A 9495-nucleotide genomic window follows, 5' to 3' on the forward strand; every position below is an offset into this window, starting at 1 on the left:
TTGCGTACGCCTTCTGGGAAGGGATGCTATCGGGAAAATAGTTGGCGTTTGTGAGGAAGTCAATGAGCGCCAGTGTGTCTCCGTGCGCTGCGTCGCAAGAATGCGGTGCGGAGGGAGAAAGTGGAAGACACAATTGTGGTTTTGAACCAAGGAACACTGCGGATGGAGACGGCAGGGAGCTTTTGGTCCGTGAAGCGCTCAGCTTATTAGGTCGGATGCGGGTAGATTTAAGTCACATAAAAGAATCGGCAAACATAAGGGACAATACCGAGCGCACCATGTCACTGCGCGCGAACCGTAGCTTAGTGCTCAAAGGGTCACCGGACAGTAAACGACTGAAAGGCTACGTGTCATCTTGTGGTGTGTACTGCGGAGGCGCACTTTTCTTTCCATTACCCACCGCCCCAATGACAAGTCTCATGTTGGGTAGTGATGAGGGGAGGGCGGTTCGCCACCGACCCAAACAACCGGCGATTGAGCCATGCACGGCTTCGGCGGCTCCTCCTACACTTCCTCTTAATAAAGCTGTAAACCATAAAGGCGCCTCAAAGGGTGACGAGAGGATATTGCAGAATCCTGCGGGGGAACGGCAAGGGTTACCGGTGAGGAAAGAAGCCCGACACTGCAGCCCAAATAATGCTGATGACTGCAGCGATGATAGCTCTGAAAGCCTTACCAACTGCTCTGCTGAACTCGCAGGTAGCGTTCATGAGAACGTGGACGACGTCACCCGAAGTGACGAATTGAAGGTTCGTGACTACTTACGGCGGCTAAATATTGTGGAGGCCGAACTTAGCGAATCTGAGGAGCCCATTAACGATCCCGTGTTGAATGGAAGCGCGCTCCGTCGTCTTCTTCTCGCAGCCCTGCACCTCAGCAATGGGAATGGGGAAACCTTCAATCCTGTGCATGTTGCGCCACCTAAATGCCTTGATGATGTTCGCCTCAACTATGTCGCAGCTATGGGCACGCTCCGAAACTTGCGAAAGGTGTCAGGGGTTTCTGTGCCCCACGAGTGTCGAATTATAAAACCTGAAAGTGTGCTTGTCAAGGGCAAATCGCGGGTTCTTTTTTCTCTGTTGAGGGTTATTATTGAGGCATGTTTCCCGACAACCTGCGAAAAACTCTGGAGTTCACCCTCACTAACGTGGCAGGTAGACTCAACTGCGGTGGGGTACCAACCGAGTGCCATGCGTAGGCTTGAGCGGGAAGTGTGTGACTTCCTTTATTTGCAGAAAATATTGCCTGACCCCGTTGCCCATCGTTTACCACCTGATGACGCCATAGTTCCTCCGGCCCTACAAGCCCCATTTTTGCCGCCACAGCGACGACTCTGGTGCTTACGAAGGGACAGTTTTTCTTCCCTTTACATTCCGTCAGTGTTCCCTTTCCTGACGAACGGTGCAGCCTTATGTGACCTCGTTGATAAGGTTACAGGAAGTCATCTCCCTGTGCATAGAAATCCTCGGATAAAATCGAACTGCATAGACAACATTAAGGTGGCATTCGATGAGCTTCATCGGTATTGCCCCGCGCGGATGAGCTCCCTGTTTTTGAATGAAGCTCACCGGGTGTATCACGGTGACAGGTGCTACATTTTGCTTCTCTTGGAGGATATCATGCGGTTTGCTGCCGACGTTCCTCCACGGCGCCAACCTCCGAAACATTCTGACGCGCCCTACTTTCCCACTGCATCAGCACCCTCTACAACTGCTCCACCGCCACAACTGCAGTTGGAAGTATGTGTGCAACCCCGTCAACAAGAGCAAAGGCGGCAGGGTGCAGGTCACCGGCTGTCGAAATCACAAGAGCGAAGGGTAGCGCGTTGCCTTATCACTTCTCCACTTACATGCTGTGCTGCTGCGGGATCCAAAGGGAGGAAGGTGGGGGACAATGTTGCCTCCACTGCGCAGACGGCGGCCCCTGCACCGGTTGTTGTTTTGAGTGGGTTGGATTACGCTACCGAAGAGGTTGAGGAACTAGGAACGTGGGTCACGGAAGTTCTTGGATCCGACTTTCGATACGTAGCTGCAGATCAGTCCTTTTCGTTTTCATGTCGGTCGCTTTGGTTGCGGGATTATCCCGTGCTGTTCTCGGACGGTGTTGTGTTGGCGCATCTGATTCGAACTCTCCAGCGGAGGCCGTGCGTGGAACTGGAGTCGATTGAATTGCAAGCAAAGTCGGCGGCGGCGAAGCGTCGGAACTTACGTAAGTGCATTTCTTACCTGCAAACGGAGAAGCGCATCCTGCTAGACGTTCCATTGCTGGATGAAATGCTTCTTTCGGGGAGTCTTCAGGCTGTGTTGTATGTGGTACAGTCTCTCAAGAACACATATCGGCTCGCGGTCAGAGGTTGATATGTGGGTGCTGTTTGCTGCAGATGTGTTGTTTATGAAGAGCACTCATGGTGTGTATGCGACGTAGAGGATATCGCATGCGGTATCTGTTTGTTTCCGTCTGCGTTGAGGTGAACCTTGTGTATCATATCTTCTCCCCTTTATAATCTTTCCATTACGACGCAAAGTTAAAGTTACTAGATATGGCGTCGAACCCTGATTCAAAGTTGCACATCCCCGATGAAATGTTCAACTTCTTCAACTCTCTGAACACTGCCGTGGACACAGGGGATATCAGCAGTTTTCATAACCTTTACGAGAACATCTTCCCCAGCCACTTGAGCAAGTACTATGCGGCCGAACAGGGGGAGTTCCGCCCCTTGCCAGTGCTGCAGAGGATGGAAGTCGCCGAGTGCTTTGGAAATGACACAGCTGGAAAGCTGTACTCCTTCCTGTGCTTCAAGCATCTCTTCACCGATCGTGACGTGACGGCAGAGGATGCTAAGGTTTCATGGAGGACTTTCTGCGACCTCTTTGTCTCTCTTCCAGGGAGTTGTGATATTCCGAATTGGTTCCTTTGGGATATTTTCGACGAGTTCCTGTTCCAAATGACGGTGGTTTATCAGAAGCGTTTTGCTGAGGGTGCAGAGTGGTCGGTAACTGAAGCTGTGCAAATGATGGAGAAGGTCATCGGCGAGTCGGGTATTGAAGAGGTTATGGAGAGCGACAAGGCGGACGATATCACCAAATCAGGGGAAAACCACGTTCGGTGGATGTCTGGGTTCTTTGGAATAATTACCGTAGCTAAAATCAACGTACTTCTGGGAGACTATAACTCTGCTCTATCGGTACTGAAGCCACTGGATATTTATGGTCGTGGGAAGAAGATCTTGGCGGAGGTAGCGCCTGCCAACGTGTCACTGATGTATTATGTGGGTTTCAGCTACCTCATGCTCCGGCGTTACGCCGATGCTAGCAGGGTTTTCCGACAAAGCCTCTCGGCAAAGGTGAGTAGCCGTAAGTTCTCCGAAAGGGTTCGATTGGACTGCGCTTTCATGCACGTCGTCTCCTGCATACTTTGCGGCACGCAACCCGACAATCTGAGCTGGTTGATGGATTCCCGCAAGCTCCAGGTCCTTGAAGATGATAAAGAGCTCCTTGCCACCGGTGACGAGGAGCGGTTTCGAGACGTCTTCGATCGCTGCAGCCCCAAGTTTCTGGCTGTACCCCCCGTGCCACCAACTGTGTGCAAGGGTATGGAGGGTAAGGAACTTCAGGCCCGCCTTTTTCTTCGTGCAGTGAAGCAGCAACAGGACACAATTAAACTCCGTGTGTACCTTGGTGTGTATCAAACTACAACCACAGAGCTCGTCAAAACCGTCTTAGACGTCAACGATGGGCTCGTGCCGCTGTTTGCCATGAAACTGACCTCCAGGCAACTGGTTCATGATGGTGTCTCCGCCGATCTGCATTCTGGCACATATGTTGTCCGTGCAGCACTTGATTGCACGGTTGAGGGTGATAACATATGCGTGGTGCAGAAGTCGTCCTACCGCACAATTGAGTCAAAATATTTCAAGCGCATGACGCAACGCCGCCCGCGCCACAGGCATTTCGATAACCCACGTCAGGGAAGGCGACCGGCACCGGATGCCCACAATACTAACTAACATTCGTGCGTTTCCCCCCTCTTTTAATATTGGAAGGAAGAAGAAGAGAAAAGGAGAGAAACAATGGCGCCAAAATAGGATTATTCATACGCAAGTTCCTAATTAAGACATATAATGCGAAGGTCACTAAGAGATCCAGATAAAATCAAAGTGTGGGGTAGCTACTTCCTCAAAACCCTTTACGTTTTTGTCGCAACCGCTGCTTCCATGACGGTTGCTAGCCGATCGTCATCTCTCCGAGGAAAAATCAGTTGCTTTTTTACCTCAAAGACACAACTGTTCACATCTGTGTTGCCACTCTTCTTTTCTCATCTTTGTTGTTTTCCAGCACTTGGGTTGCAGTGCCAAGTTGTTCTGTTCGATATATGTTTGTTAGTGACAACGATGATTATCTCCCCGAGCCACAGGCTCCAGGAGATCATCATATGCACGAGGAGCGCTTACGCCGGCTTGAAGAGAACTTCGCACTACTCCTTAACCAGCGGTCTGTAGGGAATGCGTCGGGGCCAAAGGAAAGTACTCCCAAAGCGAGAGTAACCGCTGTGGCTGCAGATGTACAGGCTGCGGATGAGCGTTCACTGAAACTAACATACGAACTGCGTGAACTTGTGCCGCATCTCTCTCCAGGGTTCGATTGCTGTTCGGCCGATGCGCTCCTGTTGCTCTCAGCCATACGAAATGGTTCTCACGGCCGTGGATGTGAGTCATGGGAGGACCGTCTAGCAGTAGTAAAGGCGGAGAAGCGGTCGCTTCATCACCAGTTGGAGAAAAAGGCTCAGGAGTGTGAAGAGCTAAAGAATGCTGTAGCGGAAATGAAGCAGAGGCTTAAGGCGGAACGTCAGGAAGCTCTTTCATCAGTCAATGTCTTGTCACAAAGGCGAGAGCAGGTTAGAAAGCAGCTACTGTTAGAAGAGTCACGTTCGCAGAAATTACAGGTGCGCAATGGTCAGTTAGAGTCAGAGTTGGAACGTCTCAAAGACATGCTTCACTCTTGCATGCGTCGTTAAGTCGCAGTAGATGTTATATTACTAAACAGTGTATGAAACGGGGGAAGGGGACGGTGGATTTTTTTGTATCATAAAACAAAGGAAAAAAGAAGTGTTTATAGGGTTCGTGTTGATTCCTTTCAACAAGACCGAACATCAGCGGTGTGACACATGCATTTTGGCGTATAGGCGCTCTCTTCTCCCCTTCTTTTTTTTTTTGCCTGCGGTTTGTGTGGAGGAGATTTTTGTTTCTGTCGACCATCGCATATGCACGAGTTATCTTGGCAGACATGTGCTTACACCTTCCCAGTATGCATTTGTCGCCATTCGTCACGTGTTAATTATTCAGTAATTTTGTCATCTCCCTTCTCTCCCTGGAATCCCTCTCTCACACTCTCGATGTTTCCTTTTTGTTTAACTTATTTCCTCACCTCACCTCCCCTTTGTTCTCTTGCGTTCGTTGTACGTTTAACCCCTTCGGGGCGTTCCCTCCTTTACATGTGGTGACGATTACCCTCTAATTTTCTTTAACCTTACCGATACCTGTGGAAGAACCACGTAAACTGATGCCGCTTCAGTACGACATCATCACTAAAGGAACTGGCCCTTGTCCGAAAGCAGGTGATTCCGTCACGGTGCGTGCCGCCGGTTTCTTCCCTGATGGGCGCATATTTTGGCCGGCAAAAGGCGGGACCGAATCCTTTTCATTCCGCGTGGGTCTTGGACATGTAATTCGGGGTTGGGACGAGGCTGTGCTTCAAATGCCTTTGGGAGAGAAGGCGAAGATTGCCATGACAAGCGAATACGCCTACGGGACGAAAGGTTTTCCTGAGTGGGGTATCGAGCCCGGCGCATCGCTAGTGTTCGAAATGGAACTCGTCGCAATTAACTGATACCAGCGAAGGTATTTTTAGTGGTGTAGGAAGGTGGATGATAAAGGTTTCTTTTGAAGGGGAGAAAGACAGAACTCTATTGTTGTAAAATAAGGGACCAGGGGAATGGGAACAGGGCGGATGTGCTAGCAGATGTAAAAGATAATTGTACTACACCAGTTTATTCCACGTATTTTTTACCTTTCCTGTAGTTCATCGGGGTTTCTTGCTCTCAGAAGTGCCAAAAGAGAAGGAGAATAGCAAAACGGAAGAGCGGAAGGAAATTTTTGTTTAGGTAAAAGCAGTACAATACAAGGAAGTAGAACAATGACGGTGAAGTATTCCATTATTGTTCCAGCCTACAAGGAGTGTGGGAACCTTGAGCCACTTACAAAGCAGGTGTTTGATGCCCTGGCTGACGATGGTTTTTCCAAGAATGAAGTGGAAATGGTAATTGTAGACGATAACTCCAGAGACGGTTCTGTTGAAGTTGTGGAGAAAGTCCGAAATGAAGGCTACGGTGTGCGTATCGAAGTGAGGACGAACGACCGGGGGTTGAGCAGTGCAGTAATTCATGGCATTTCCGCATCCAAGGGAAGCTTCATTCTCGTAATGGATGCGGACCTTCAGCACCCACCAAAAACAGTACCCCGTTTGCTGAGGGCACTTGAAAAACCTGGTGTTGAGTTCGTTTGTGGAACTCGTTACGGAGCCGGTGTTGAAATTGACAAGGACTGGCCGTTGCACCGTCGCTTCATATCGTGGGGTGCGCGACTCCTGGCGAGGCCACTTACACCACTGAGTGATCCCATGTCGGGTTTTTTTGGTCTTCGCGTCGATGTTTTTCAACGCGGTCGAGAAGTTGTGAACCCTATTGGGTACAAAATCGCACTAGAGCTATTTGTTAAGTGTGCTGTTCGTAAATATGAGGAAGTTGGATTTAACTTTGCTGCGCGCACTGTAGGCGAGAGTAAGTTAACAGGTAAGGTGATCATCAATTACTTAGAGCACCTGAAGCTCCTCTACTTTTACGTGTATGGCACCGCGCTCACGGTTCTACTTGTGCTGTTGCCGCTTATTTTTTACTGTTTTTACATTCTTCTTTAGCACACACCTTTCCCTTGCTTAGTTTGTTGTAAAGAGATTGTTACTCTGTGGTACCAGTGGGGAGAAAAGAGAAACCCCTGGGGCGTACTCCTACCCACATCTCAATAAACCTTCTGTTGCCTCTAACCGCACTCCACGTGGATATATTTGTGTGCGAAAACAGTCGCTGTTTTTCCGTGCTATTTTTTTTATTTTTCAACACATAAGCACGGATATCCACGCTGCGTGCGCTGGCTTGTGTTTACACTGTGCGTTGAGTAGTGCAGCACTTGCCCATACACGTATACGTGTGTCTGTTCCCTTCTTCCTCCGTTTAGCCGCCTAAATTCTCACTACTGTAGCTCCTTTTTTTTTTTGGTTGCATGCAAACAGAAGCCCTGCAACACAGGATGAGCAAGGCAGATCTTGTTGCTGTGTTCTGCGACAAAGGGTGCGAAACAGCGATGACTGCGCAACTCATTCCGTTGGCAAGGTTCCCATTTAAATTGTTTCCCGTCTGCAACGGCCCTTCCATGTACCGTGCCGTGCGGGAAATTTACGCATCCCGGCACTTGTACCGTTGTGCATTGAACCTCTGTACCGGAACAGCGGAGGACGAAGAGTTGGCGAGCCCTCAAGTTCTCTCCTCTCTCTTTGAGCATTTCGATATTTTGTATGGCGGATGTCGTTACGCAACGTTGAGACAACCATTAGATGTTCTCTTCATGATGGCCTTCTACGCTGGCCTCCCGTTACCACGGTCTACTGTCGTTAAGGCGGACACGCAAACCGATTATCTTGAGCTCCGTCTTCCCGTAAAACTGCGGAATGCAAATCCTCTTCAAAGTCGTTTTGAAACCGTTGTTGAGAAGAAATCAGCCTTGCTTCGTATGGTACGTCAAGGCATTCAATCACATGGCAAACTGATCGCCTGGGAGGTGAGCCCTGTAAAGGATATGGGGCTGGAGGTCCTTGTATGGGGCGCTGGGAGTTTTGCAGTGGCAACGGAACCCCCCAGGCAGCAAGATGATGCCTTCATAAAAAAGTGGAAGCCTTCTATAGAAAAATGGGCCGCCGCATTTTCAAAAGACGTGCTGAACCGCAGCGGTTTCGCGCGGCTGCGCTTTAATTCAAGCACAACTTCGGAAAAACTTGTTTTAGAGGACATAGATGTTGGATGCTCTTTATTAGGTCTCTGCACGCAGCTTTCAATTGTGGCCTCGCAGGAAGGATTGTTAGACGAGTGTGTGCGGGAGTGCGAGCGCGCCCCGCTGGCACCTGTCGCTGAGGTATGCTTCGGTGGCGAAAATAAGGGTTATTATCTTCGTGCATCGAGGGATGTTCCGAAGGGCGGGCTCGTTTTCGAAGATGAGGAAAGAAGCTTTTCTATCGTCACGCGGCCTTTTGTTGAGAAGACCTGGGATGAGGAGAAGAAGAAACTGTTCAGAGAATATGCATGGCCCATTGATGCAGATGGACACGTCTACGTCACCTGGGATAGTGACCCAAATTGTTGGCGACCCATAAATCATTCCTGTGAACCAAATTGTATTTTTGATGAGAATCATTCACTAAACGTAATCGCGGCCCGGGACATTGCAAAAGGGGATGAACTGACAATGGATTACTGCACCTTCTGCGATAATACCATGAAACCCTTTTCGTGTTTCTGCGGTTCCGCTTACTGTCGCGAGGTTATTGTCCCCAATGAGGAGTCGCTACGAGCGTACGGTACCCACGCGTGGCATCGCAAGGTTCCTGCGCCACACCTAAATGATCTTTGAGGTACTTGCAGCTTGTAAAGCATTGAAGACATTAAAGAATAAAGGGGAGAATATGAAACAGTAGGTTTAAAGTGTTTTCAGCCTCGTGTGGGTTGGCAGAGCTACTAAAGGAGGAGACCGGGGAAGGGAAGTTGTGTTCGCCGCAGAGTGGGTTGCATTTTTACAAATCACCCGCGGCCTATCGTCATTGTTGGGGTGTTTTCTGCGTTCCCTGCATTTCAGGCGAAATCCATAGAGTGGGCGTTTTCAAACAAAGAACGAGGGTTGGCAAACGATGCGGCTGGTAGAGGCAAAAGTACATTAAGGCATTGTGACGAGGACGTGAGTATTCAGTAGACGATTTCTGAGAAGTTCTTTGCTACCAGGGTGCCTCAACGGCCATACTCATCGTTAGTGTTGTGCCAAGGCCGTTCCATTTCCACCGAAGGAGCGGATTCGTGCATACACGTATGGCGAAGTGTGTAATTGTGCTTGTGCATGCGTAAAGCGGAATGAGAGGTTTATAAATCTACCATGATTTGGACTTAGTGATCCTTTTTTTTTGGTTAGCTAGAGCTTATAACTTCCGCTGCACTCTCTCCTGTACCGATTTATCAGCAATATGACTGTCTTGTTGCTTCTGCTGTTTGGTTTCAGTTTGTTTCTAACCAAGGTGCAGGGAGTTGTGTACAGCATGCTTGCGCACAAACCTGTTTTTCACGTTGTGAGGCACGGCACGCATGCCCGGTTGTGATACACAGAACAATTTAATGAAAACGGAA

At 49.3% G+C, this 9495-nt stretch overlaps 5 protein-coding genes and 1 pseudogene across 6 annotated transcripts; all 6 read left to right on the forward strand.

Moving 5' to 3' along the window:
* Positions 1 to 62: 62 nt before the first annotated feature.
* Positions 63 to 2357, forward strand: TEOVI_000738000 (uncharacterized protein; the record flags this gene model as incomplete). The annotated part of the gene is made up of 1 exon (XM_067222615.1): positions 63 to 2357. One exon carries the CDS (start codon positions 63 to 65, stop codon positions 2355 to 2357), a length of 2295 nt encoding a protein of 764 aa, XP_067078716.1.
* Positions 2358 to 2539: 182 nt separating this feature from the next.
* TEOVI_000738100 (eukaryotic translation initiation factor 3 subunit L, putative) lies at positions 2540 to 4006 on the forward strand (the record flags this gene model as incomplete). The annotated part of the gene is made up of 1 exon (XM_067222616.1): positions 2540 to 4006. The coding sequence occupies one exon, from the start codon at positions 2540 to 2542 to the stop codon at positions 4004 to 4006; it is 1467 nt and encodes a 488-aa protein (XP_067078717.1).
* A 365-nt stretch (positions 4007 to 4371) lies between these two features.
* On the forward strand, positions 4372 to 5013 carry TEOVI_000738200 (uncharacterized protein; the record flags this gene model as incomplete). The annotated part of the gene is made up of 1 exon (XM_067222617.1): positions 4372 to 5013. The coding sequence occupies one exon, from the start codon at positions 4372 to 4374 to the stop codon at positions 5011 to 5013; it is 642 nt and encodes a 213-aa protein (XP_067078718.1).
* Positions 5014 to 5558: 545 nt separating this feature from the next.
* TEOVI_000738300 (peptidyl-prolyl cis-trans isomerase, putative) lies at positions 5559 to 5885 on the forward strand (the record flags this gene model as incomplete). The annotated part of the gene is made up of 1 exon (XM_067222618.1): positions 5559 to 5885. The coding sequence occupies one exon, from the start codon at positions 5559 to 5561 to the stop codon at positions 5883 to 5885; it is 327 nt and encodes a 108-aa protein (XP_067078719.1).
* Positions 5886 to 6191: 306 nt separating this feature from the next.
* On the forward strand, positions 6192 to 6971 carry TEOVI_000738400 (dolicholphosphate-mannose synthase, putative; the record flags this gene model as incomplete). The annotated part of the gene is made up of 1 exon (XM_067222619.1): positions 6192 to 6971. One exon carries the CDS (start codon positions 6192 to 6194, stop codon positions 6969 to 6971), a length of 780 nt encoding a protein of 259 aa, XP_067078720.1.
* Positions 6972 to 7333: 362 nt separating this feature from the next.
* TEOVI_000738500:pseudogene lies at positions 7334 to 8734 on the forward strand (annotated as a pseudogene). The gene has a single exon. A coding segment is annotated over exon 1 (1401 nt).
* The last annotated feature ends 761 nt before the right edge of the window (positions 8735 to 9495 follow it).

Source organism: Trypanosoma equiperdum (assembly GCF_001457755.1).
Source record: "Trypanosoma equiperdum strain OVI genome assembly, contig: ctg_1666, whole genome shotgun sequence".
Taxonomy (NCBI): domain Eukaryota; phylum Euglenozoa; class Kinetoplastea; order Trypanosomatida; family Trypanosomatidae; genus Trypanosoma; species Trypanosoma equiperdum.